This window comes from Helicoverpa zea, chromosome 6, assembly GCF_022581195.2.
Source record: "Helicoverpa zea isolate HzStark_Cry1AcR chromosome 6, ilHelZeax1.1, whole genome shotgun sequence".
NCBI lineage: Eukaryota > Metazoa > Arthropoda > Insecta > Lepidoptera > Noctuidae > Helicoverpa > Helicoverpa zea.
In genome coordinates this window covers 514,878-541,846 of record NC_061457.1, presented here as the reverse complement: position 1 = coordinate 541,846, position 26,969 = coordinate 514,878, and the positions used below count along the sequence as shown (strand labels likewise).

Genomic DNA, 26,969 nt, shown 5'->3' with positions numbered 1-26,969 from the left:
GAAGAAATCTTATAGTTAGTAATTATAGTTAGTATCTTCACATCTAATTAAAGTAGAGATACTAAGTATCTTTAATACTAAAATGAAATTTAAGTGATCGCCGTAATAAGAATTTTGTAATGAAAGAATATGATACTTAAGCAAAAAGAAAAGCACTAAAATGTAAGTATGCATTGTCGAATAATGGCGTAATGTTATGTATTATGAACAGCATAGTTATTATTCTGACGACACATTCAGACCTGTAGCTCTTAATACATTCTTAATGACTTCGTTTTCGGCGGCATCTGGAAATAGTGGCTGAGACCATTCCCACGTTGAGCGAAATTACTCGTCTAAATACCTCGCGATTTGATGACCTGTGATGAACCATGTTAATCACTAATAAAAGTAAATGTCTTCATTTAAAACACACTTTTTATGTTCCATTGTGTGGGACAAGCATGTGTCGTTAATTTATTTGTTCCCATAACGTCAAAGTGAAAGATTTCTCTAATTTCATGTCGACAAAGTTTCCGGTATTTATGCAAAAATGAAAAAAATCATGAAGGCTTGATAATACATAAGCAGAAACCATTGAATATAGCTTGAACTAAGTATTAACAATTTTTACGTAGCACATATGTTTTGTACAAATAAATGTTGCTTTCTTTCTCCATTTTATTTATGTGACAACTTCTTATTTGAATTTTTCGTGCCATCTTCAAAAGAAAAACCTCATTGTTCAAATAATCCCCTTCATATTATAGTATTATCGTGCACCGAAATGATTACAAACTAACAATCAGTTTGCGTGGGCGCCGGCCATCATTACCGCATTAGGAGTGGTCGCCGAGCGGTGCACACGCACGGCGACCACTATCTATGTCCCACAGTTTATCGAATTAGACCGCTCTCATGATAACTATCTCGTATTTAAAGTTAAATTACAGCTATTATGTACCCGCACCTTGCAGATAACTGCGGTTTGGTTTGTCACATCGCTTTCAACAGATTGCTTACATTTGCTAACGAGGTACGTACCTAATGCGTATGAAAGTGGATAACATGTCAATGAAAATTATTTATTTGTAATTCATATTCATATTTTTAATATTTTTCTTTGAGTATTTAGTATGCTATTTAATGTAGAAGTGAATTAGCGAATTAAGAGTCTTCTGACCATCTCATTGCTATTTTAAGTCTGACCTGTTATCGCACTCTTCTTCTTTAATCCAGCACAAGAGTTCATGGTGTATCTGCTAATGGTATATTGAACATAGCTGATTAAAACTTGAGTTGGGTTACTGGTGCAAGCTATACAAAATGCATATTCTTAACATATTTGCATACATCATAGTATACTCTTACAACCAGTCAGATACATGATCGTCATGCAGTCTTCCTTACAACTGGCGCATAACTTCACACAAACAATACGAGTTGCATTGTTTTCCTTTGTGTTCGTTTGCATCTGTCTAGCAAGGTCAACCTGATTCCTTGACTGCGTTTAAACGGGTTGTACATTAATTAGCGAGTCTATAATTACTAGTTCTTCAACTGATGGTAACGAAGTGTTAGACGTGTGGCCTTCTTATGAATTAGTCCGGAGATTATAATAATATGGAATTAGAATTAGGAGTGCTGAATACAGATGTTAAGACTTCTTGGTTTTTAATGTTTCCGAAGCCACTTTATCATCATTAGATACTGATTATATTAAAGTACATTCCAATGTTCAAATCAGTCCTCCAATGACCGCATACGACACCTAATTCTTCCAGCCTCGCTAGCTGCGAACACTTTCACAAAAATTAATGTTCACACTCATAAATCAGTCGAAATTTCGTACACTATTGTGAATATTCCCACGAGAGAAATCACAAGTAATGTTAAATTATATTATGTTAAATAAAGCTTGTTATGCATGATATATGATGAAGTAAATGCCTTTGTTGTATTATGCGGTTTTCATTAAGTCATCGTGCTCCGGCGATTTCTTACAAGATAAGGTAAGATCTTTGGGCGTTATTAGGCATTGTGGTATTTACTTTCGTTTAAGAAGACTGGGAATTTGATAAAGTCATTATGTATTATAATTGCGATTACATACTACACCCGGTAATCTCAAGATTACATATTGTCTGCCAGTAATGTTGTAACGCTTTCGTTGAAATAGAGAGTTCGTTTGTTTTACTGTGACAATACATCATTTGTTTTTGTCTGTGGTTAAATTGATTAAGATTTTTGTTGATTAAGTTTAGGTACCACGTTGTTAAGTCATAAATCGAATAGACTAACGACTATGATTAGTCTGACACCCGACAACTCACACTGGAAGCATTGTGAGAGATTGAAGGAAAAAAGCCAGTTTTACATGAATAACAGGGGCAGTATTGTCGTCTAGCGTCTAGCACATTAGCAGACAGTTAGCATATGTCCCGACATTCGCGGAAACTATAAACTCATACACCGTCATGTGTGACAAAGGTGTGAACCAATTAGCCGCGCGCGCACTTTTTATCCCGGAGGAGATTTACGCGCTTTCTGCATATATGTGTGTCTGTGTGTGTGTGTGAGTTCATCAAACGGTACCTGACACGGTCGGGATGATGCATTCATCATGGCTAAAAGCTCTCATTATGCACCTTTGAGTAAGTGCGGTTTATTCCAAGTCAGTTACATGCAGTACATAGCGGGTAATGCGACGAGACGGCGTGATGGCATCAGAGTAGCTTTTATATGAGCATGAGCTCTCCTTCAGTATGGGGCTTACACACTTCAAGCATTTCTACTATCATTTTAACTAGTTAACTGTTCTGCCAATTAAGTTGATCAGTCTCAGCCCCGCTCCTTTTACCAAGAATTTCATCCAGACTGCATTTATAGTAACAGTTCCACTAACTTCCAGGAAACATATTAGGGTGCCTAATTTGCCGCTTTAAGACGAACACTCGGCAATTTGCGTAATTTCAAGTATCCTAAATTATATGTTATTAAATGCAGACCTTTCCAGTGTTTGCGAAGGTTTGCAACTGCTGAGAAAATGGCGTGTACTTAGGGATCGTCTGGTTTGATGGACAGACCGTTTTACTTCACGAACTCACTTAAATGCAAAATGAATGATTGAGCTTACTGTAGAAAACTCTACACTAGAATTTATTGGACAATAAATGATACGAGTAATTTAATAATCGATAAAACTCAACATGATGCTATCAAATAAACTTAAAAACGACTACTTCAAACGATGAAACAATTTACCTACCGATGAACATAAATCAACTGGTCTGACAGCCACAACGCAAAAGTGGCATTTTATCGCCCATGCACAGACACGATTGAGTAATTAAACTGGGCAGCGTATTAACGTATTTCCTATAGTGGCACTTCATGGTATTGGAAAGTTTAGCTTCCGATACAGTAGCAAGCAATGAACATTTACGAGTACTATCTTAGTTAATTTAACTTTTAAATTCATTTTAAATTCCAAATTCATTGCGTACGGTGTTGTATTAGATTCAATTATACCCACTTTCATACGTTCGTTCTAAGTTGGTGAGCTTTTGTTCAAGCTACACCATCACCTGACACCACGCTGACACCATCGAAAAAAAGTCTTCATAGCTCTCCAGTATTTCATAATTGGACTATATTTTCATTTATAATTTCTTTTAATTAATAATGGTAGTTCATACTCTAGTTTTTATTCGAAACTCTTATTGGCAGTACAAATAAATCTCAGATTTCTACGGTCCATTTCGCTCAATATTAAATTGATTTTAAGTAAAAACTCGTCGCCCTGTAGAAGGAAGCTGCGCCATAGTTACGTGTCTGCCATATTAAATAGTGAGCAGAAACGTCTCGCCATGGTTTATTGCTCGGTTATTTATTATTAATCTAAGGAACAAGGTTCTTGCTGACCGTACATAAGTTATTGAATGAAACGACACTTTTCATCAAGATTAATTTATCATGCGGGAAGTAAGCTTGATGACACGAGTGTTTATGTATTGAGTTGTACTGCCTTGTTTGCTAAAGTGCAACTTGTTTGCTAAAGTGCAACTGTGCATCGTAGTTTCATAATTATTGAACAATTTTGTATCTATAGTTTTGAAAGCTTATCATAATGTAGGTATGTACTATGTATTAGTGAGTAACATTTGTTGCTTTTTATTCTTGATTTCGAAAAAACGTGATAAACCGATTGTATTTGATTCCGGTACACATCTTCAGATATCTGTTAATATGCACATCAATACCGTAATATCATCTAGGATGGGTAATATAAAAAACCTACGCTTGTAAGATAAAGCGAAGCAGTATGTAGGTCAGTGTCTCGGTGATCAGGACAGGGCGACGCTGACCGCAGTGAGCCGCGCCGCGGGTAATCACTGGTCGTGGGAACATCACACTGTCACGCCTGGGCTCCTTACAAGAATAACTTGATTTACGATGCTTTATAATATGTAGATGTAGGTGTTGTTAAGGTTTTGAAAGCTCTTTCCAAGCTACTTTGTGTTAACTCTGTTGTTTTAATAAAGCGGCATTATAGAGGTTTAATCGTAACGGTATAAGCGACGCTTTATGGCAAAGGTTGCCATCTGAAAGCTGAAATATCAGAGCTAGACCATGGGATTCGATCATATTGCTTTATGAACAAAGTTTTTATATTGACTAACTACTTCGGTTTCGTATTCCAAGTCTTCTATCGTAACCCAATTACAGTTTCCCCATTCGCAGAGGATTGAAGTCAACACCACAACCGCAAGTATTGCTACCGCTGCACCGCGTCGTGGGAAACCAATACCAATAATATTTCACGTATGACTGTACTCTAATGGGGCATTGTTTGTGGTCGCCGCTCGTGGGAGTAAAGCACTGTACCCACTCGAGTACACCGCACTGTAGACTGTACTCAATCGAGTACACTGTATTGTAGACTGTACTCAGTCGAGTACAGCCGGCTGTCGGCATACTGTGGGAGGTGTTGAGTCCCAGCTATTTGTCGGCTAATTGTTTTATGGTAATGTGTTTGTCTGAACAAAGCCTTGATAACTTATAGATAAACATGTAGGATTAGGTTGCGCAGGCGGTTTTGTGCAATTCCAGGATAAGCGTGTATTATTGTGTTCATAAAGTTGTGTAGTCTCTTGATAGTAATTGTTGTAGGCAATGCGATTAGATTCGCCTGTTCGGCTCCATAATTTATAGTCTGCGAGAGATTGTTGATTCAGTTTTATGTAGGGAAGTATTTTATACGGTTCAGTTATAATTTGCAATATGCCTTGCTATCATCTTAACAATCTGTACCAAGTCACATGCTTTTTGGATATCATATCCGGTCTAGATATAAATGGACCCTCTAAACATCATCATCATCATATATCATCGAGATAAGAAATCTACAAGTTACCTACTGTACCCGCCCACCTCTCATCGTCCAGCAAATTGTATCACCTCTTAACTTCACAAGTTCGCACGCGTCCACCTCTATAATGGCTCGCAGCAAATAACTGAATCAACGTCCAGAACTTTCCCTATTGACGGCCACATTCGGCGATAGTTCCCACCGATTGTGCTACATCGAACACTAACTATAGAAAGTATTTCGTCGCGCCACGCCCCGCCGAACAATGGATGGCGTAATGATCGTAACACTCATCTGATGGCCAGTTTTCCATTTAGTGTGGAAACGCAGGAAACGCAATGTGCGTCTCTAGTTAATTTGAATAGATCCTATCTCTGTGTGAGTGTAAATGCAATTACTTCACTGTTTCTCGAAATAAATTAACTTAATGCGTGTTTGCTTTCCTATTTTAAGACTCGTAACATTAAGATTTTTTCGAGATTTACACAGAACTCCTGGTTAAATTCTCATGGATGAAGATTTTGAGATTAAATTCAATACCACAAGTTGTATCTTCACAAAGATAAACTCAGAAGCTTATTCAGTTGAAAGACTAACAAGTCCACATAAACAATATTACTGCAAGATTTCACAGGTTCTAAAGACACTGAAACTGCTTTACACAAGTTCCACTTTATGTATACTACAAATAGTCAATAACTAAACCCTTGTTCTGGCAGTGTTTCCGATCACTCGCCACGTCGGGTGTCGTGCGACACAATTTACACGCGCCTGATCGGATGAGTGACGGCCGCGAATCTGTCAGCTTTCAATAGACAAGCAAAAACCTGATCATCCACTCATTTGTATACAAGTTCCCATCGTTAGCGGCAGAAAGTTTTGTACAAGTAAAATCACTCTTCAAATATGAACTACAAAACTACTTTTAATGTGATGACATTAATGGCGTCCACGGCCGATTTCGGCCACGGCGGCTGTTCTCATTTAAGATCAGAGATCAGCCAGCTGCATAGGACATTTATTATAGTGCACGAGCATTTGCGCAGACACAGGTGCACTCCCTATTCCTTCACTCTCATAGCCCGATGGGACGGCAATCCGAAACGACCGGAGAGAGATCAGGCGCAGGACCGACATTTACGTGCTCTCCGATGCACGGGTGAATCAATCACCAACTTCCAGACTACGGGCTGCTTTGTGAAAGTTCAAGAAAACCCACTAAGTGATTTCGGCCCGACCCGGGATTAGAACCCGAGACCTCGAGCACAGCAGCCGCGCTTGCGACCACTAGACCAACGAGGCAGTCCATGATGTCCGTGATGACGTTTAGGTAAATATTGATAGTAAAATGATGTGTTTTGAAACTCCACATAGGTACGTCGCCGTCGTTTGTATTGGCATGTGAAGATTGAGTGTGTACAGCTATAGAACTACGAGAAAATCCGCAGAAGCAATACCTTTAAAGGCGTATAAAGAAAACTAAATAGATACTACCATATAAATGATTGATGACGAGTATGACGACTACTTAAATTCAATAACAGTATTTTGTCTCCTTTTGTTGTCATTTACCAGCACTTATCACAACACAATTTTCTAACTGAAAAAGTTGATAGCGGATAATGTAGGAAAAGTAGGCTCGGGTTCTGCGATCGCGTTCCTACCGACAATATAATGTCAACTGGGGCGCGTGCGCACGCGATATGGCAATGAGATAACAAACAAAAAGGTTCCCGAGCTTTCTACAACTAATATGAGTTACGAGCATCGCTGATACATGCAACTTACTCCGGAATTAATTACCAGGAGAAATACCTGCAAAACATTACCTAAATAAGCATAGTTACAACAACATCAGCCCGGTCGAGGAAAAAAAAAAAAAAAAAAAAAAAAAAAAAAAAAAAAGAAAAAAAAAAGAGAAAAGAAAAAAAAAGAAAAAAAAAAAAAGAGAAAAAAAAAGAGAAAAAAAAAAAAAAAAAAAAAAAAAAGAAAAGAAAAAAAAAGAAAAAAGAAAAAAGAAAAAAAAAAAAAAAAAAAAAAAAAAAAAAAAAACAAAATGCATTCGATTTTCATTGCCAAATGTAAAAAGTAGTGAATGTGACATAATACTCAATAGTCAAAAACTAGAATTTATAAATCAGACAGTTTTCCTGGGAATCACTCTTGACAAAAAACTACAATGGGGACCCCACATAACATCTCTTGCGGGTCGTCTTAGCTCGGCCGCCTATGCTATTAGAAAGATGAGGCAGCTAGCGGACGTAGAAACAGCTAGACTGGTATATTTTAGTTACTTCCACAGCATCATGTCGTACGGCATTCTGCTGTGGGGACGAGCTGCTGACATTGAATGCATATTTATCTTACAAAAGCGAGCGGTCAGAGCTATGTACAACTTACGTGGTCGTGAATCTCTTAGGGAACTGTTTAAAAAAATTAATATCATGACCGTACCTTGCCAATTTATTTATGAAAATATCATGTATGTTAGAAAAAACTTACATTTGTTTGATAAAATATGTGATAGACATAATTATAACACTAGAAATAAAAATAAGTTAGCTATCCCGCAGTTTAGATTATCTAAAGTACATACATCTTTCATGGGATATTGTGTCAAATGTTATAATAAAATACCAGACAACATTCTGGAATTGAATGACTTGCGGTTTAAAACTCATATAAAAGCCACACTTTGTAAGCAAGCATATTATAAATTAGAAGATTACATTCAAGATAAAAATGCTTGGAAACATGCTGGTCCTGCTCCATAGGACATACTGACAATATCTAATTAATTAACAAATTAAAACTACACCAGCAAATAAAATTGTATTCATCTTTTGATTATTAAAATTTGTTTGTAACTTTGTACCAAAATATAAACCAATTTGTAAATGTGAACACCATGTAGCATTTTAATTGTCACTTTATCCTCATTTGTCTTTGCGATTCTACATGATCTTCACATGCTTTTACTGTATGTATCAATACATACAAACTGTAATACTATATTATTTTTAAAAAGAGTAACCATGGAGTTTCTTGCCCGTTCTTCTCCATAGGAAGCTACTTTTGGAATGGGCAACTAGAATCAAACTTAGTTATAATTTTGACGTTCATAAGTGCTTGTAAAGGCCTAAATGAAATAAATGATTTGACTTTGACTTTGACTTTGGTCCGTTAATGATCTACTGAAATGGATTCAACTGATTTATAACCTACAATAGTTATTTGTTATACAAGAGTGCAAAGTTGCTTCTCGAGTGCAACACGTAACTTTTCATCCCACCTCATCGAGGAAATTACTAAATGCAAAAAAACAAAATGGCGCGCACATATGAGTATCAAATTAAAAAGCAGTACCTATTAAAGTTCATTTATTTGAAAACTAAGTTTAAAAATGAAACGATGTTAAAAATCTATGTAAAAACAATAATAAAAATGACTTAATTAATTGAATAATTATTTTAAGCAGTATTTTATTTGTTTGAAAAGTCTTATCAAGATTGTCAAAAATGGAGTATTGCACACGATGTTCTAAATTCAAATCACTTTGCCGCTCTAGAGGATAAAAACGGCTTTTGCGCTCAGATATCAAAGGGTAAAACTACTCTTTCCGAGATGGTGGGATGAAAATAACGTATAAAGCTTTCTTATGCTGATCCTGGACTCTTTTTGGACTCGCAAGAAGGGATACCCTCTAGTGATCTAGTGATGTCCTTCTAGCTGATTATCGGCTACGGAGGCTGTACGGAGGAGTGTTGTGTGTTGTGTAAGGAGATAAGCCAACTGTGCAGGTCATATTATAGTGCCCAAGCATTTGCGCAGACATCATAGCCCGATGAGACGGCAATCAATAAAAAGGGTTTTCGGGGCCCTAAAAATGAGTTTTCGATGCCCTTATCCTGTTCCAGAATTATGGTGTGTGTCGCGTGTCGATATTGCTGCGGAGGAGATGACTGCATGCTCTACAGTTCTAGTTACCTGTACATGGTGGCGCGGTGGTTCCTGGTGGCGGCGGCGTCGGCCTGCTCGATGAGCTGCGCCAGCGCGCGCGCCTGCTCGCTCAGCGTCAGCAGCTCCAGCTCCTCGCGGCCCAGCTTGTACTGCAGCTCCGCTTGCTGGATGCGCGTGTCGATGTTGCTGCGGAGGAGATGGACTTGTCAAAATGGAGGTGGAAGAAGACCGCTTTTGCTTGTGTAAATATCGTCCTGCTATTGGTCTATTCAGCCATAAAAATAAATGCTTGCGGCAGTAAAACCCCACATACAAGTATCGATACAATCATCTGTCATAGATGCTTCGTGGCCAATGATGCTTTAATTAATGTGGCAAGCACAGAAGTCCTTGTTTTTATATTTTTTTATATTAGTTAACTTTCCGTCATCCTCTCTGGAGTATTATCCTCAGAATACAAGGCAATTTAATCGTTTGGCCTCGTTTCCACATTGAACTTCGAACAACTTACTCGGTAACATGTGTCTTCTCGAGCCTTCTCCTCAACTCTTGGATGTTCGCCTTCCTGGCGTCCAGGTCAGCTCGCACGGCGTTGGCGCGCTCATCCAGGGCTCTTCGTTCCTCGGCCGATAGGGCTGATGCCTGCTCCTCGTGGCTGCTGGCGCGGGATGCAGTAGGAGACGCTAGGCGGGCCGCGCTTAGAGATGCGCTTAGCTGCTTTTTTAGGCTGTTATGAAATAAAATAGGGCAATATTTAGTTGTATATTTTTCAATATAAAAATTCTGGAATTGAAAGGAATTATTTTGTTATCCTTCCAAAAAAGTTCTTCTTTTGAATATGTGTACCTTTGTATAAGAGTATCCTTGTCAGTGAGGGCGGTGCGCAGTGCGTCTAACTCTCGCGTGACGTCACGTGCGCCCGCGCTGCGCCTCCGGGACCCCGCCAGCGATACCTCGATACTCGCCATCTATGTAAAAACACTACTATATTTATTTTATTTATTAAACCTAATAAATAAAACTTTCGCGTGTACTTTTGTTATTAGGTTTAAAACACTACTTATATATACAGGAAAATGGTTGTCTCTACATAGTCGTAGTATGTTTAATGAATGTATGCCTGCGTCGGATAATATGTATATGTATGTCATGAGTGTTTAAGAATAGTCTATTAAGACATCCTGCAAGAAGTCCAAGTGCATTCCGCGCGTAAACAAACAAACTGTTATTCCTTAATTATGAAGCTGTCCATTGTCTAGGCATGAGGTAAAATATGCCTACAACTGAGCCTTCCTGCCACTTTCCGCCATAATGCAGTAACCGTCGCCAACTCCCATAACTCGGGTAAGACATGCGGCTAAACAAATGTCGGCGCGGTACGTACGACTTACGTTTATTTGTTCAGTCATTCAACACATTTTATGTTCAGACTGTACATCATTCGGCTTCAGCGACTTAATTAAACAGACTTGCTAACTTATGTTTAAATTGAATGTCTAAGTTACGTGCAAGTTGGAAGTCGTTCGTCTATGTTAATTGAGAGGTTTCTTACTATGACTTTATTTCCAGATTATTCATTTGGGTCATGAATGACACTAAAATGGATAGATAGACTTTACCGTTGTTAGTTCGTTTTATGTGTTCATAATTATTTTGAAGTTTATTGCTTGGACTTGTCGCTACAGATAGTTTATTTCGATAGTAAATTGAGCACATACTTGAGTCTTCGTTAACGAACTTGCGTATAACGTTAGTTACGTTATGTTATCCGTCATACAACATTTAATGTGTAGATAAACATCATTTTAATGTTCAGTGGTAAAACAGGGACATTAAGTCGTCGTTACATAGTTATTTTATATTTCAGTTTAGCTTTAATTTAATACATGTAAAGCCTCTGCCAGTTTTCCTATTAAAACTTTGTAGTAGGTAGTATATTACAAAGGTCTGGTGCGTTGGAGTCGTACGGCCACTTCCTGCGCGCGCGCACGCTTCGTTCCACACGGCGGACTCTGTTTCAAGTGTGAGACTGACAAAGACTTGACAGCTTATTTTAAAGAATAAGTTGGTACTTAGACAAACTTTAGAGGGAGTGAAGATATTGGATATATGGTTTCAATTGTTTTTGGTTATATAAGTAAGTACCCTGCGAAATACGTGCATGCACTTATTGCTTGACGTAGTTCTTTTTTCCCGATTGACATTCACAAATCCGTCTTGCAAATAGTAGACGAACTTAATCGATTCGATCTAAAAAATGTAACCATCTGCATGTCGCAAGAAGATCAAAGAAAATTGCTATTATCACACCATTGTAGAGAAACATCTGTTTTACAGCATCTCTAGGCATCTGTAATTAGCTGCACGTTATCACACCTCAATATTTTATACTCCTTAGATTATACAGATCCCTGAGGGAGATTTTAATAACAACTACTTGTGTTAGATGATGAAGATCATCAGCCGGTGGGAATGTGCGCGACACACGCATGCGCAGAACGATCTCGCACCGATTAATGCTATGGATTGCGTGCACGCAGCGTTAGGACCTGATATGAATTTTGAATGTCTGTCAGACAAGAATTGTTTGCAATGGTTCTTATGGCTTATGGCCCTTTGATGGTTCCGTTTTGTAGACACTAAAATTAAGGTAACTCTAAACGTTATTTAAAGAAAATATAAAAACAAAATGAATAGCGACTCGGCTGTTTAGAACTATCTATATTTTTCATTCATTACAAGAATGTATAGAGGTGACTAAGTTACTAACTTTGCGAGGAAATAGAACGTGCAAGTACACGTATCTACCCAACACACATAAAAGGAGGCATTTGTTTACAGTTTATTTCCCCACAACACGCAAGTTGCTTCCTTAGATGCGTGTCTATATTTACAGCGCAGGTTATATTTATAGCCGGCGACCACGGAGTTCCCAGCCATTGTACGCCGGCGCACTGCAACTGTATGCCGCCCTTTTTTCTCACAAATTACCGGCTCATACGATACACAGCCTTCGATAAGCAGATCTTCGCTACGATTGAATATTGTATGAAGAAGTTGGGACATCCAGGCCATTGTTTTTATGTAGGGTAATGAACTTGATGTGTGCTGTTAGAAATTCTTAATCGCAAGATTTTCTGAAGATATGAAAGGGAAGTTTTGTAATGTAATTTGGCGTTTTGTAAAGCTTTACGAATCGGCTAATTCTTAAGATAATCATGATCTTTTTTATGTACAGGATAGACAAAAGCTTTTATTAGTGCTATAACAATATCCCAAGTTCAAACAAATATCAGACATTAATAAATGTAATTCAATTCATTTCCCTTGTACTTGAGTTACAAAACACATTAAAATATGAACATTAAAAATAAATAAAATTGATACTAATTCAATAAATGTCGGGCGCGAAATCGATACCGGATTATAATGAATCGAGTATAATCGATTGTGGACAAAAAGCTGCGTCTGCGCAGGCCGCGCATCGCATAACTAATTGAATAATTGAAAGCGAGCCGATCTGATACCATGGTGGGCTTCAAGAACAGATAAAAAATAAATATGATATGACCGCCTAAGAAATCAAAAGGATGTAAAAATCTTGGCTTTTAATCAAGGAGATTTGTCAATCTTTTGCAATAGTATAATTCCATAAGTTATAGCATAAGAGATTTAGCCGTTAAAGGCTTTCCTACTAACTATTATCAGCTGATCACATAAGCTACATTGACAATCTCGATAGCACCACATTCCTGACATTAACATCATAGGGATTAAATTACCGCCCACTATTTCACTTAAACATCCACTACAAAAACATCCACTATCTCTTTCACTCTCTTGCTATTGAATAAAAAGAGAAAGGGACAGCAGATAGTCGTCTCAATGACAGTCAGATGCGACGATAAAATGCAAACACTATTGCTGACAATAAATTGGCGAGTAATTGCATATGCGGGGCCACGGAGTAAGGAAAGATGAGCGGAGATGCTATAATGCATGTAGGTCAGGTGCCTTCTTCTAGCTCAATTATGGTGTGGTCTAGTACGGTCAGTTACGATTGAACTGAGGAAGCGTTGGGGTTCTTTGAGACATCTATGAACGATTTTTGGTATTTCAAAAAAAGACGGGATCCAAAGGTGTGAAAGGGCGAATAAATTTTTCGTTATGGCACCTCCACTAGTCATTTTGTTCTCTATGTGCGGATCTGCAATTACACATGCATGCATGCGAGCTCCCTTAATGCGAGATTACTATGATACTCGAACGAATGCTGATTGTATGTCTGTCTGTTCGTTGTTTTTAGGTGTATATGTAAATGTTCGGGAGTGAAGATGTTGTGTGCAGCTAAGTCGTGTGCAACTGTCTATAATAGTGAGTAACATTATGTAGGTATTTGCTTTCTATATTGTAAAAATATAACTGGGTAAAAAAGTGATTGCTACTATTTACATGAAATATCTGCTGCTGAACGTGACATTGTCTGCTCATATTACAAATTGAGGTAACTTTGGCGGGATTATTAATGTTTCACGAAATTAATTATTGTTCGTGCCAAATGTCATCCAAATCGGTAGTTGTCTGGTAACATGAAACTAGCCCTTTTGGTTAGAAAAATATAAACAATAATAGATGTTGAATAATAATATTTGTGAGTGTATGTTAGTATCGTATTGCAGATGGCCAGAGCTTAATTTCACAACAGTTGTAATTAATGCTACAGCTTTATATTTCGCTGTAGCCATCAATATCCTCGCACACGCCGGCGGGCACGCAGTCAGCACCAGTCGTCGTCACTTTCATTGCAAGGGTGCGCGAGCATCATGCGCCGGCGATTACAAAGCCTCCACCCCGCCTTCACTGCAGGCTGTATGTAAGTTCTGTTTGTCCCGCAGGCGGTTAATAATATGTATCTACTATTTGTACAGGTGCACTTTTACGATCGTGGTTAATATTATAGAGTAGGGTTTTAAAATGATTATAATTCTTTTTCTTATCGAAGGTTTAATAATAGTCCTGAAATCCGCCTGACTTCCTCCGACATGGACTTGTGTATTGAGCATTTGGGAACGCCAACATAACATGTCCTCACGGACACAGAGGTATCACACCGTTACTTCAAGACACCGGGCTGCTTTGTAAAAGTATCTAAAATTCACAAAGCTATTCGGACCTAGAAACCAAACCTTGTGACTAAAATGGTTTCCAAACCTTTTTAATCAAAGTTAAAGTAGCTTTTATATACCTGTAAATGCATTCCTTTGTAAATTCCGATACTATCTTGTATGTATTACTTCTAACACAGTACCTATTACCCGTATACAATATAACTCCTAACTTCCCTACTCGTCGCAGTGCGTGTTAATCAGCCGATCTTAATTACACGGCTAATCAGCCCGCAGCGCCGCGCCGTGTATCAGCCGCGTCGTGTCGCGCGTGTCGGCCTGTCGCACGCACGACTAATTGTCGCAACTGTCTGTAGGTGATAGTGTACTAGTGTCTGTAGCAGTTATATGTTTGTCCTTAGATATGTATTGTGGCGGTGAAACAAGATTTTTACACTATTGTAATATAGAGGTAGGCGATGGATTATAAGGCTGTAGTATGTAATGAAAAATCTACTGACTTGAGGGGCCGTTTCTAAAAATGATTTCAACATTACAATGACTTAATGAATGATTTCAATTAGGATACATAGGTTAAATCTTATCCAGGCGCAAAAAGTTTTTCCCGGCACGTAGGTGAAAACGCGAGAAAGAGCTAAGCCAAAAACTATAAATCCGTCTTTGGATATTCCAAAATCAGGTTTTTGGAGACGGAAATAAGTTTTTACTTGAAATCAAACTTAAAAGTCGTTAAATTACAAAGTGAAATTGCTAAGAGCAACAAAGTGCGCAAGCATTTAACCCTTTGAAAAGTAACTAACTTCCCGATCCATTCATCACTATAACCGGCATATCAATTATAATTACTTGAACATTCAATAAATTAAACCACACACATATAATCCCTTACACGTGGATACCGTACGAGCCCCGCATCATACTCCAGGAAGCTGTATGTATGTATGTGTGTAGATGCAAATCATGCGCAATGCCATGCAGCGAGCGATGGCCGACACTCGATAAATCCAAGCAGTTAATATTAATCCTAACGTTTATCTTACGGATGCTGCCGAGCGACACTATCTGTCAGCGAATTCAATTATTTGTTGAGAGCTGCATAAGTTATAAGTTTTAATTGATCTTCAGCCTACGCATTTCCGAACCACTGATCCCGGATAGAAATCCTAAATAAACATGTATAATGTTATCAAGTTACTACTTAATATAAAGCAACAAACCCCGCAATTATTAATATATATGAAATGTTAATCTGCTTTAAATTAAACAATTTATGGCTTCCTATGAAATCACTTTGTAATTACCACGCGAGCCAGCTGCGTGCGTTGATGTCTTTTGTACGACGCAACGGAAATTGAAAGTTTCAACTTCTACTGATTAAAGCGGTTTTAATCACTATGTATAATATCTAAATATATAAAACTCAAAGGTGACTGACTGACTGACTGACTGACATAGTGATCTATCAACGCACAGCTGAAACCACTGGACGGATCGGGCTGAAATTTGGCATGCAGGTAGATGTTATGACGTAGGCATCCGCTAAGAAAGGATTTTGATCAATTCTACCCCCAAGGGGATAAAATAGGGGATGAAAGTTTGTATGAAACTTTGTCAATTTTAAACCGATCGGACTGAGACTTTGCATGCATAAAGCTACTATGGCGTAGGCAACCCTTAAAAAAAGGATTTTGATAAATTCCATCCCTAAGGGGATAAAATAGGGGATAAAAGTTTGTATACATCTTCTTAGATTTTATGAAGAAGTCCTGATGACGAATCAGAATTTTATGATGACGTTCGCTTAAATACGATTTTGATTAATTCAACCCCCATTCAACCCCCACGGGTGATAAAATAAGGGATGATGAAGGATGTAAAATGTATTAGTTTGAACCTATCAGTACGTAATGGAACGAACAAAATAATGTTTAGTTCTAAATGTTGAGAAGTTCTGCCTACCGCTATTAGATGGCGCTGTGCATTTTCGTCTCATTTCTGAATCGCGGTGTTAAGATTCTCCGCCAGTTAATTACCTTCGAACTGAACTGTAGGTAATCTGTTTGTTTGGTTGCTGCGGATTGCCTTCCTCACTGACATAATAAACATAAATATTTCTAGCGGATTATATTTGACGGTTCTTTTCTTGGCATTTTGTTTTGGTTAGTCGTTTTGGTCATAGACTGCGTTGTATTTGGCATTTGATTTGTTTTCGTTTGGTTTAAGTTTAGGTTTTGTTGGTTAGACTTTTTTTAAAATGGCTAAAGAAAATCTAAACGTTAATGGAGAAGTTGAAGAATGTACTGTCGTCCCTATTGTTGGTGACGGTGCATGTTTGTTTCGTGCTCTCTCTTATTTAATGTACGGAACACAAGACAGAGCAATGGAGGTGCGTACAGAAATTGTCAAATATGTGGTTAATGACTGGAGCAAGTTTTCAATTATGACCCACGACAGGAATGGTGATAACTATGTAACACCTGACGAATATTTTGCTGATATGATGAAAAATGCTACTTATGGCGGATTGTGTGAACTAATAGCAGCAGGATTAATATTCCCATTTAAGTTTGAAGTTTATAGAAACGGTCTATTAGTAAAGAATATTGTGTACAAAGAAGTTTTGTAGGCCCTAATTTTTTACACACGCTAAACAAAAGTAAAGCCGCAAAAACCATACCTAATTAATAATAATACTTCTTAACGCGAGCGAAGCCGCGGGCAAAAGCTAGTATTACATATAGCTCGTATATGTATATGTGACTTTCTCAGATGTGTGAAAGTGTTCTAAGAATCGATGCAGTCCAGTAGCTGCTGTAATTAATATTTTTTATAGAGTCATGGACCATAATTTCTTGGCCGTTAATGTTATGGGTTTTTCTCAACATATTTGTGTATATATTGTGGCCATTTTCTCTAATTGAATCAAGTCGTAAATTACTCAAAGATGTAACTTAGTTTTATTGGGTTTGTCACATGCGCTTCGTTGACTTCGCAAAAAGTAGTATGCGATTTAGTGCCTTCCGTGAACAACAATTTCAATTGGTCTAATTTGCACAACACAAAAAAGTCTAGCAATTAAATTTTTAAAGAGAAAGAGGCTAAAAATCACTAAAATTAAAGAAATGAAGATTCTTATTTGTATAAATTTTGTACAGGGGCTAGTTTAGTGATGACGTAAGTCTCGCCTGCTCTACATTCGCTTCCGGCGTGAGAGTGCAGGGGTCACTGACCTTGGCCTCCAGGCTCTCGAGGTTGGCGACGCCGCCGCCGCCCGCCTCCAGGGTTTGCTGAAACAATCGTATATTATTTAGTTTTTGTATACAAGGTTTGATAAGGAGTCTTAAATTCTAGTTTAAATTATAAAGATAAGATGAACAAAAGTCATTACGTTGATTTAAAGTTCATATTATTGAATTGCGAGGAAAGTATTAGATCTGTTGAATATACTTAAATGATCCAAAATATATGTAAAACACGTTGAAAAAAGGGTGATTATGTAATAATGTCTTATTAAGAGTCCAGTCAGTCATCAGAAGTATATTAAAAGCAACAGGTAGGAAGGTAGGAACTTTGATTTAGGTTCACATAGGATACAACTAAGGGTGGGTTACTGTATTCTAGCTATTGTTATATTTTGAGGAGGAGGTTTGGTGCCTCGTTGGTCTAGCTGTCGTAAGTGCGGCTGCTGAGCACGAGGTCTCGGGTTCGATTCCCGAGTCGGGCCGAAATCGCTTTGTGGGTTTTAGAAGACTTTCACAAAGCAGCCCGGAGCCTGGAAGCTGGTGATTGATACATCCGTGCATCGGAGAGCACGTAAATGTCGGTCCTGCGCCTGATCTCTCTCCGGTCGTGTCGGATTACCGTCCCATCGGGCTATGAGAGTTAAGGAATAGTGAGTGCACCTGTGTCTGCGCAAATGCTCGTGCACTATAATACGTCCTGCGTAGTTGGCTAATCTCCTTACATGAGAACAGCCGCCGTAGCCGATAATCGGCTAGGAGGACATCATCATCATTTTGAGGACAACGATGTTCCCTTATCTGCCTTTTCCTGCTTTTGTACCGTCAAAAACTTCCTAAAATTAGAATTCCTTTTCATGAATCAGCAGCATGAATTATTCGACTATACATCGTGCAGCCACAACGCCAGCTGGCTGATAACTCGTATGTATAATGTATGACGCCGCCAGTCGGGCGCTGATCACGATCGATGCGCGCGCGCACGTGTGCCCTAAACCTGTGACGTATTTACAGAAGAGCTAGTTTATACGACTGTTGAGAATGAGGTGTGGGTTAGAATTCGCAAGGTTTTTGCCAGTGTCAGATGTAATGATTATATCGTTCTTTTTAAAGTAGATAACAGCTAATAATGGTGATGCTTAAATTCCCTTTGAAAGAATGTTTCAGGTGTTAAAGGATTGTGGGACATTTTTTTTTCATGAGAGTATGTGTGAGCTATTATTTGTGTGTGTAGTGCACATTTTATGCAAATTGTCGTTGTATGACCCTGTGACTACACGTATGCGGAATCTATATTGATTTATTTAATAACTCTAAAGGTAAATATAGATTTATTTGCAAAATCAGAGTAGAGTCGTTTTTCTGCATGTTATTGATACATCTGATTATATAACGGTTATTATTTGCATATCTTCCTGCGAAAGCGTGCGGGGTGTGGAGGGAGGTCCAATACGTAGCGGGCAAGAGGGAGGCGGAGGAGAGAAGGAGGCGTGATGCCGAAGTATTTGGGTAAAGGTGAATGCATGGCTGAGTTTATGATGTTGTTCGATGAGGCCGTTAGAATAACTCATTGTATTTATATGAAGGTAAAATACTGTTATGCCGTAAATGTATTTCCAGCGCTTTTAATGTCAATAATTGTTTGCAAAATGTGGTCATATAACTGTTAAGCGTTGTAAGGAACACCATGCCATTATTTTAAAGGAATAATGCTAAGATTAATAAAATTTTGTAATTATTATATTAAATAATTACTAGATATGAAATTATCAATAAAATAATTGTGGAGTCCAACGAATAGGTTTTAACTGTACCCGATTATATACTTACGCTTCAATTATGTATTATTATCAATAGCTATTCTACAAAGACTTGCTTAAACCTGACCATCTTCTTTAACCTTACTTATTAACCTTTCCCTCCCCCTGCGCATAGTTAGCACTATTAGCTTGGCTGCACAACTGTCGGCGCACGCGCTTCATTATGAAGATTATCAGCAGCGCTGCCTGACAGCTGGCGCGTGAGGTCTTACTATAAGCGATAATTGTAGGTATGTTCTATAGAATCGGCGGTTTATATTTATTGCGCCAGTTCCTCAGCATTTTACATGATGTCCTATTATATGTATAATATAGAGTAAAAGTGAATGAAAAATTAAAGAATTAAAAAAGCTTTTCTTACAGTTAAAATGGAAGCCAAAACCTATAATATAGCAGTAACGAGACTTTTGCTTAATCGAATTGTTTTCACTTCGACTGACGATAATATTAACTTAAATATTGTCAACCCATTCCTGTATCTTGAAAAACCGATAAACTGTTCTTAAGATGACACAGGGATGATTAAAATCAAAATCGCTACCCGGTAACAGTGAGACCAACCCCTCACCAGCGCAAGCGCACGCCGCGGCTTTCTATTTCACATCGCGCATCGCTGTCAGATTTCACGTGAGCAGCGCATTGTTCACCCCATGACGTGCTGCTCAGCATCCCATACTTTATGGCGCAGCCTTTTATAGCCCTCCTGAATAATATACCGGCTCGTACCCGTTGGAGGCTTCGGCGGTTAATGCTTGTCTCTCTTTGTGTAAGAATAGAAGGGTTTTTGTAGTTTGGCTTAGAAATTGTTGAAGGGATAATCACGGGATAGGAAAGAAAGGAGGATAAAAAACTAATTGGTAAATCTGTGGCATAGGTTGATTAGAGACAAGTTTTATTTGAAGGGCATCGTGTATGAAATACTCAATCAGTGTTCCCTTGATAAAAATTGTTTAGATTTTAAGTACATTTTCTCAGACTTTCTACAGAAGAACACCAATTTGGCTTGAATATTTTTTTGGGTTATTACGAAATTATGCACTCTCTCTCTCTGTGTTAATTATAGAGCACATTAATAAGTCACACTAATAAGCTCGTTGAGTACTTCCTTCTTTGTAGATTTTCTTACGTAAATAATAAGAAAGTTTGTTTATTTTGGATCTGTAACATATTATTAAGGCCGATGTTATTTCACAACCGGTCATGATTGCGTAAGGCCGTGTGACAAGGCTCCATTAACTGATCAAATTAAATTAAAATTTCATTAATAACTAGATGAACCATAAAATGACTGATAAGTGTTACGCCTGTGATAGTTCTCTGTGCGTATTAAAAGAATCAACGGTACTTTAAACTCCAAGAGGATTACTGGCTCAAACTAATTCATATTAATGAGACCTAAAAATCAGGAAGTAAAATTATTTCAATTTGCATTAATTGTCAGTTTGCTAAAGCACAAATTATCCCTATTTACAGCTAAACAGGCTTCCTACATCGGTTGTGGAGCGCGACGGTACATTTGCTTGAAGTTTCACGTTACACTTGCTTTCATAAACACGGCGATAATTACAGTGAGGAGCACAGACGCTTGTCCTGCAGTAAGTAATTTACCTGTTAGGTGTCACAACACACCTCACGGGTGGTCCTTATTTGTACTAGAACAACCATTAATAATGTTGTACGTAGTGTAGTGTAGTAATCAGTCTGTCACTGCTAATACTACGTTGGTTAAAGTAAAGAAAGAAAATTACACATAAGGTGAATATTATTTACTTTTTAAAATTAGTTGGCAAGCAAACTGGATGAAGATACACTTGATATGCGCTGACAAATTCAGTTCAATTGTCTTTTTTATAGAATGAAAATACCAACTTAAAGTTTCTAGTTTATAGAAATATTTCATTTGAAGTGTCTCTTCTACGTCGAGAAAACCTGAATGAGTAAATTGTAAACATCCTTCTCCTATAATCAATAAATTCTTTACATATCTACAAACCTTCAAACCACTACTTCTAAACGCCGAACGGTTTCCCACACTAGTGCCATACTATGATGATTGACACAGTCTATTTATTTCATATTTACAGATCACGCGGCATCCGAGAGGAATGTTAATTGGCGTCCATCACGGTGGACGTTTCCCTCATATTCTCCGAAACATTTGAAGAATCGCGCTCGCTTCCGGATCTAAACGATACTTACACCATTAAAGACTTTGTTTTTTAATTCCGTAATGAGATTTTTTCTCGTGTAATGAGTTTAGAAATCGTGCGCTTATAAGGTAAATGTTTAACGAAGTATGTTTGGTTTGAAGTTAATGATCAATCATGAGCATTGCCTTCGCAACAGTCACGAGTGCGGCGTTGTGTGAAATACTTGCTACTGTTACTTGTGTCGTTGGATGTGGAATTGGTTTATAGTAGTCAGGCAGAAATAAGTGAGCAAATATAGATAATACAACTATAGCATTTTCGACTTTATGAAATCTTATATTGCTTTGTTAGTCATGCAGTTGCATATGCTGAACTAATTTGGACAATTCAGAAACTGCTGCCCTAACTCGTATGTATATGTATCTAAGAGCTTGAAAATTCGAATGCACTCAAATTAACTATAACTTAATCACCACAGCAATTATGTATAATCACACATCTAGAATAATATATAAACTTAAATAAAAATAAGTCTAGTTAGCCTATCAAAGAGTCGAGCTATCACTGTAATTCAGGCAGTTAGCAACTAATAGCGCAGTAATGTTGGAGGAAGCTGCGATCTAGACAAACACCGCCGGTACTCAGTGACGGACAGATGGACACGCCCACACCTCGTATGTTAGGAGAACTACATGTTCTGGTTGTGTAAGTGTTGCCAAGAAATATTGAGCATTGTAAAATGTAAGTAGTTAGGGGTTCGAGTTTGTTTTGCAGTAGGTATTTTGTTATATAGGTCCAATTTTGGTTGTTGCAAGAAAATCATTATTCTGATCTATCAAATCTGTTCTGAAAAGATTTCCGAACGTTTTAGGATTTGTAGAGTATTGATCAATAACGAAAAAATACTCCGGGTATTTTATAAATGTTTTTGATAAGTCAAATTTTTGTGAAAATTTAAAACGCTATAACTATCCCCATCCGTATTCAACATGGAGTCTTCTCTTCCCCACAAGTTCCACTCACATCACCGCTGATATCCTAGCTTTACACAATTAATCACCAACTGAACGTGATGTATGATCTCGACACGTTTGCAACACGCGCGTGGGCGCTACATGCACTGCGTATGCGCATTGTGACGGCCAACTAGGGCTGATCAGTTACGCTTATTTGATATGGAAAGCTTGTGAAATAACTATCTTAAGTTGTAGCTGTTTAATAATTAGCCAATTATGTCATAGATAGATATAACTAAGTGTAGTGTAGATAAACAATTAATTGACGTTATTATGACAAAGCTATTATGTGCCTTGTAATGGAGTGATATCAGATTGCAATTGCCGGTTTGCCTTTACAGTCTTCAATCTTGTCTACAATTATTATATGCATTTATAACTGTATGTATGTATTTTATTTTATAAGCAATAGGATAATTGCATTATTAATAAAACATTTTATAACTATGATTTATTGCAAACTAGTCGACTAGTCTACGTCCTGAGTTAACTTTATTGCCTACCGGACAGGGTGTCATCTATTTTCATACAAAAATAATGTGAATGTCTAAATAAACTTCAGCTGTTTATTGAGGAACACATACAATTATAATCACAATATTTAATTATTAGATATATCTTGAGGATTATGAAGGTTGATGTAAATTAAGGTACTCTTAATGATTCCCAAATTGTTAAAGAATCACAGACGATTCTATAACACTTTTTATTTATCCGTATTAAATGTGCTCTCAGACCTCACCTAGGAGCTATTGGCAGCCCTAGCCGCCTGAGTCAGCATCAGTTTGCGATTGCAGCATGATTACACGGTGTAAACAAGCCATTACTGCTGTTAAGCTGTTAGAGCTGTCCGGGGGCGATAGCTTTAATTACTACTCGTTTTACGAAGCCACAAATCTCCGGCTTTATCGCCTCTCCTAAGCGGTGCCTCTAACTCGGGAAATTAGAGGGATCATCAAGGAAATTGCCGTACTTAGACAATATTATGACGAACTTTTTATGTTACCTATCGTAAAATTAAATGCCCGTTTATGTTGCATAAAATTAAATATAATAAGCCTTGAATATTTAGGCAAAAATAACCCACACCAGAATGCATATTCATGTCGTGATGACGATTACAATTTGTCGATGTAATGCAACATAACAAGTCCTATAATTTGCTCTATTGTGCCCGCGGCTTGAACCAACTGCATATACGTATAAACTGACAACCTAACTGCACTTGCACAAAGGATTAATTACAAATAATATAACGCAACGGATATTATGAACGGTAATGCAAAAAGCCGTGCCGCGTGAGAGTGGCCGCAGGGTATGTAGTATGTAGCTTGAGTGCTAATCTGACTTGATTTATTTGTATAATTCGTAAGTAATGTAACAATGCCTTTGGGTAATTAAAGCAATGTTAAACGAAAGGTTTCAAGAATAATACACTGTTTATCAATCGATTCTGCAGCCTATACTGATCTCATCGATGACATTACAAACAAAATCCAACAATTATCAGCTGAAAGTGAGAGTGTGTACACAATGATGCGCGCACACAGCCGCGTCATCACGTGCGCGGGCGCCTGTCACTCGTCATTGTAGTCATTCATACTGCTGTGACTATTGTATTGTTGTTTAATGCGAGCTGTTGTTATGTGACATCGAGTAAGCTGTTATGACACCGGACAAGTGTTCAATGTCAACGCAATACAGAGCTGTCGTTTGTTTTATTGGCAAGTGATACAAAAAGTAATAAAAACAAAATGACGATGATAATATAGAGCAAGGATTAGAAGTCCTGATGAACCCGTGGTACATTATGGCCTAAAAGAAAGTACCTGTGGAATAAATCTTTTACAGCTTTACATACTACCACAGATAACAAAACAGCCAATCATTTGTAGTTCACAACCGAGCATACTACTCGAATAGCAATACGATACACTAGTATTACAGAACACCGCATCAAATCCTTTACGAGCGGAGTAGCCGTCAATAGATCGTTTATATAGTAACCGCTCATAATACCGAAGGGAGTTTATTGTTCCACTTTCATTTGACAGGCAGACCCGCCGGACAGTACTAGCACATTCTGACGGACGATCTTGATTGCACTGACGGCTGCTGTTAGACGTACTCGTAGAGAGTTTCTGTTCTATTGTGGAAGAATGATCTGGTGCAAAAGTATTGAAAGAGCCTGAGGCTGACAAGTAAAGAATGCGTAATGCCGCAATTAGGTACCATTTTATCTTAGCTTTAGCAAAATTATGGAACAACGAAGGATGGTTCGTGGCTGAACAAAATATGAAGTTCGGCCACATTGACATTGTGAAGAAATAGGTTTTTCGTGTGGCGTACTGGATTCGTTGGTCATGAATAGGTATTTAGCTCAATATCAAGTGTGACAACCGACTGGTTGTCCTACCCTATGTAGGATAGCTTGATTAAGCAGGTCAAATGGGCTGTCGCTCCATGTCAAACACTCAAGTCAAACTGAGCTGCATCCCATTAGACTGGAACTCTACCATAGTTGAGAAACGCTAGGTAGATGATGATTCTAGAAAGGTCATAGGAGCATCCAGGCAGAACGAATCATTAGTTTATCATTACGGAGCTAATGCTAGGTAAGTACAGCACCATCACAATACCCTCATTTAAACAATCAAAGCGCAGTTGTGTAGCACAAAGCCCGCGGTCGGTACGGTCCGAGCCGTCAATTACGTCGATGCGATCGCGGCGCGCGCGCCGGGGGCGTGCACCGTGCGCCTACGCACCACAGACACAATACACGCCACTACGTACTTGCGCATAGAAGGACCATTCTTTGGGTAACAAAGCTTTGCTGTACAGGTACACTTCATAAACGCCGACGAGATAATAAATTATACGCTGTAGATATTACTTTTCTAAAGCATATCACGAGCAAGAAAATTATGGCTAAATATAAAGTGTTTGGGTGTAGCAGTAAATGCCAATGATGCAGTAGAAAGTTTTCGGAAACCTTAAAAAATGAGTTTCAGAGTCTGCTTAACAGAATCAAATATTCTTCAGACATGCATTGCAAACTATTTCATTTGTATTTCTGATTCATCTCCTGTGTATCGCAGTGTTCATTAGGCTAACGGAACAGACCCTGAGTTGGAGCTCAAATTATGGAGAACCTGAAGCGCCTTATTGCAGGCTTGGTTAGCAATGCAAGGAGTAGCGTAATTAAAAGTAATAGTGGTCCTTTGGTAACCAATTAGTAATATATTGTTAGAAAGTCTAAGGTATAGCCAAAGACTTGCTTAAACATAATTATGAATATCCTGACATTTAACTGTATCAGAACTGTGTAAAGTTTCGTCTCTATGATCCTTAAGGATTTTCCTCATGAGAAGATAATCTTGGCTGCACCTTGGTTGTCATCTGAACTTAATATCGATCGACGTAAAAATAAACTTATTTTTCAGATAGTGATATAAATGAATCTTACACGATTCGTCCAACACTAACGAAACACTTAAATAAGGCATAGTACTCACCAGCGACGCGGAGCGCTGCTGCTTGTTGAGGTCATGCTGGCTGCGCGAGCGCTCCTCCCCCGCGTCAGAGAACTGCCCCGACTTGCGGCTAAGGAATACAAACATTAGTTAATAGATAGATAGAGTATGGCAAATATTTTTTTTGTAAATTATTAGGTACCCCAATAAGTGGCTCACAAGAAGGACTATGCTTTAGAACTTCATACATATAATTATAACGATAAAAGCCTTCAAGTACACCAGATCAATTTTATGTATACAATGTTATATCTCTTTGTTTATATGATTTTAAATATCCGTTCGTATAGGTAGACGGATATCATCGAAGGTTACAGTGAATTGATACTGTGTATATTTGGTTCAGCATCAAACCAAGATTTCTTTGTTGTGGTACGCGTGTTGATGTTTTTTATACGTTTGACATTAATATGTGCCGTAAAATGACATATTGTAATATAAGCTCTTATAAATTTAAAATTATCAAAATAATTACCTTTACGTATCACATAAAAAATACGAGTAAGTGGGTGCTCGTTTCGTAAGTATTTTATGATTACTTTATTTTCAGCAAAGTTATAATGCTTTATTTTTTACCAACAACAACTGTGTGACATATGAACGTAACGTATAAGATATCACAGCCTCACATTTAGATTACAATCTGTTGCAGAGCCTTGAGCCCGCAACTCTGTTACAAGTTACAATTACAATATTCAAGATTAATGTCATACCGACTTAGATTTAGTATCATGCGAGTGATGATATACGATTTTATTGAAAGCCACAGGTATAG

The 26,969-nt window shown here is 37.9% G+C and overlaps 1 protein-coding gene across 1 annotated transcript in view; it reads right to left on the bottom strand.

Moving 5' to 3' along the window:
* The window catches only part of LOC124631461, a 65,025-nt gene that overhangs the window by 10,879 nt on the left and 27,177 nt on the right, over nt 1–26,969 (bottom strand). Inside the window, exons 3-7 of the mRNA XM_047165860.1 lie at nt 26,177–26,264; nt 17,667–17,723; nt 10,157–10,278; nt 9,822–10,037; nt 9,338–9,496 (exon numbers count right to left, since the gene is read on the bottom strand). Of these exons, the coding sequence (XP_047021816.1) occupies nt 9,338–9,496; nt 9,822–10,037; nt 10,157–10,278; nt 17,667–17,723; nt 26,177–26,264 (642 nt within the window). The remainder of the gene's footprint in view (nt 1–9,337; nt 9,497–9,821; nt 10,038–10,156; nt 10,279–17,666; nt 17,724–26,176; nt 26,265–26,969) is intronic.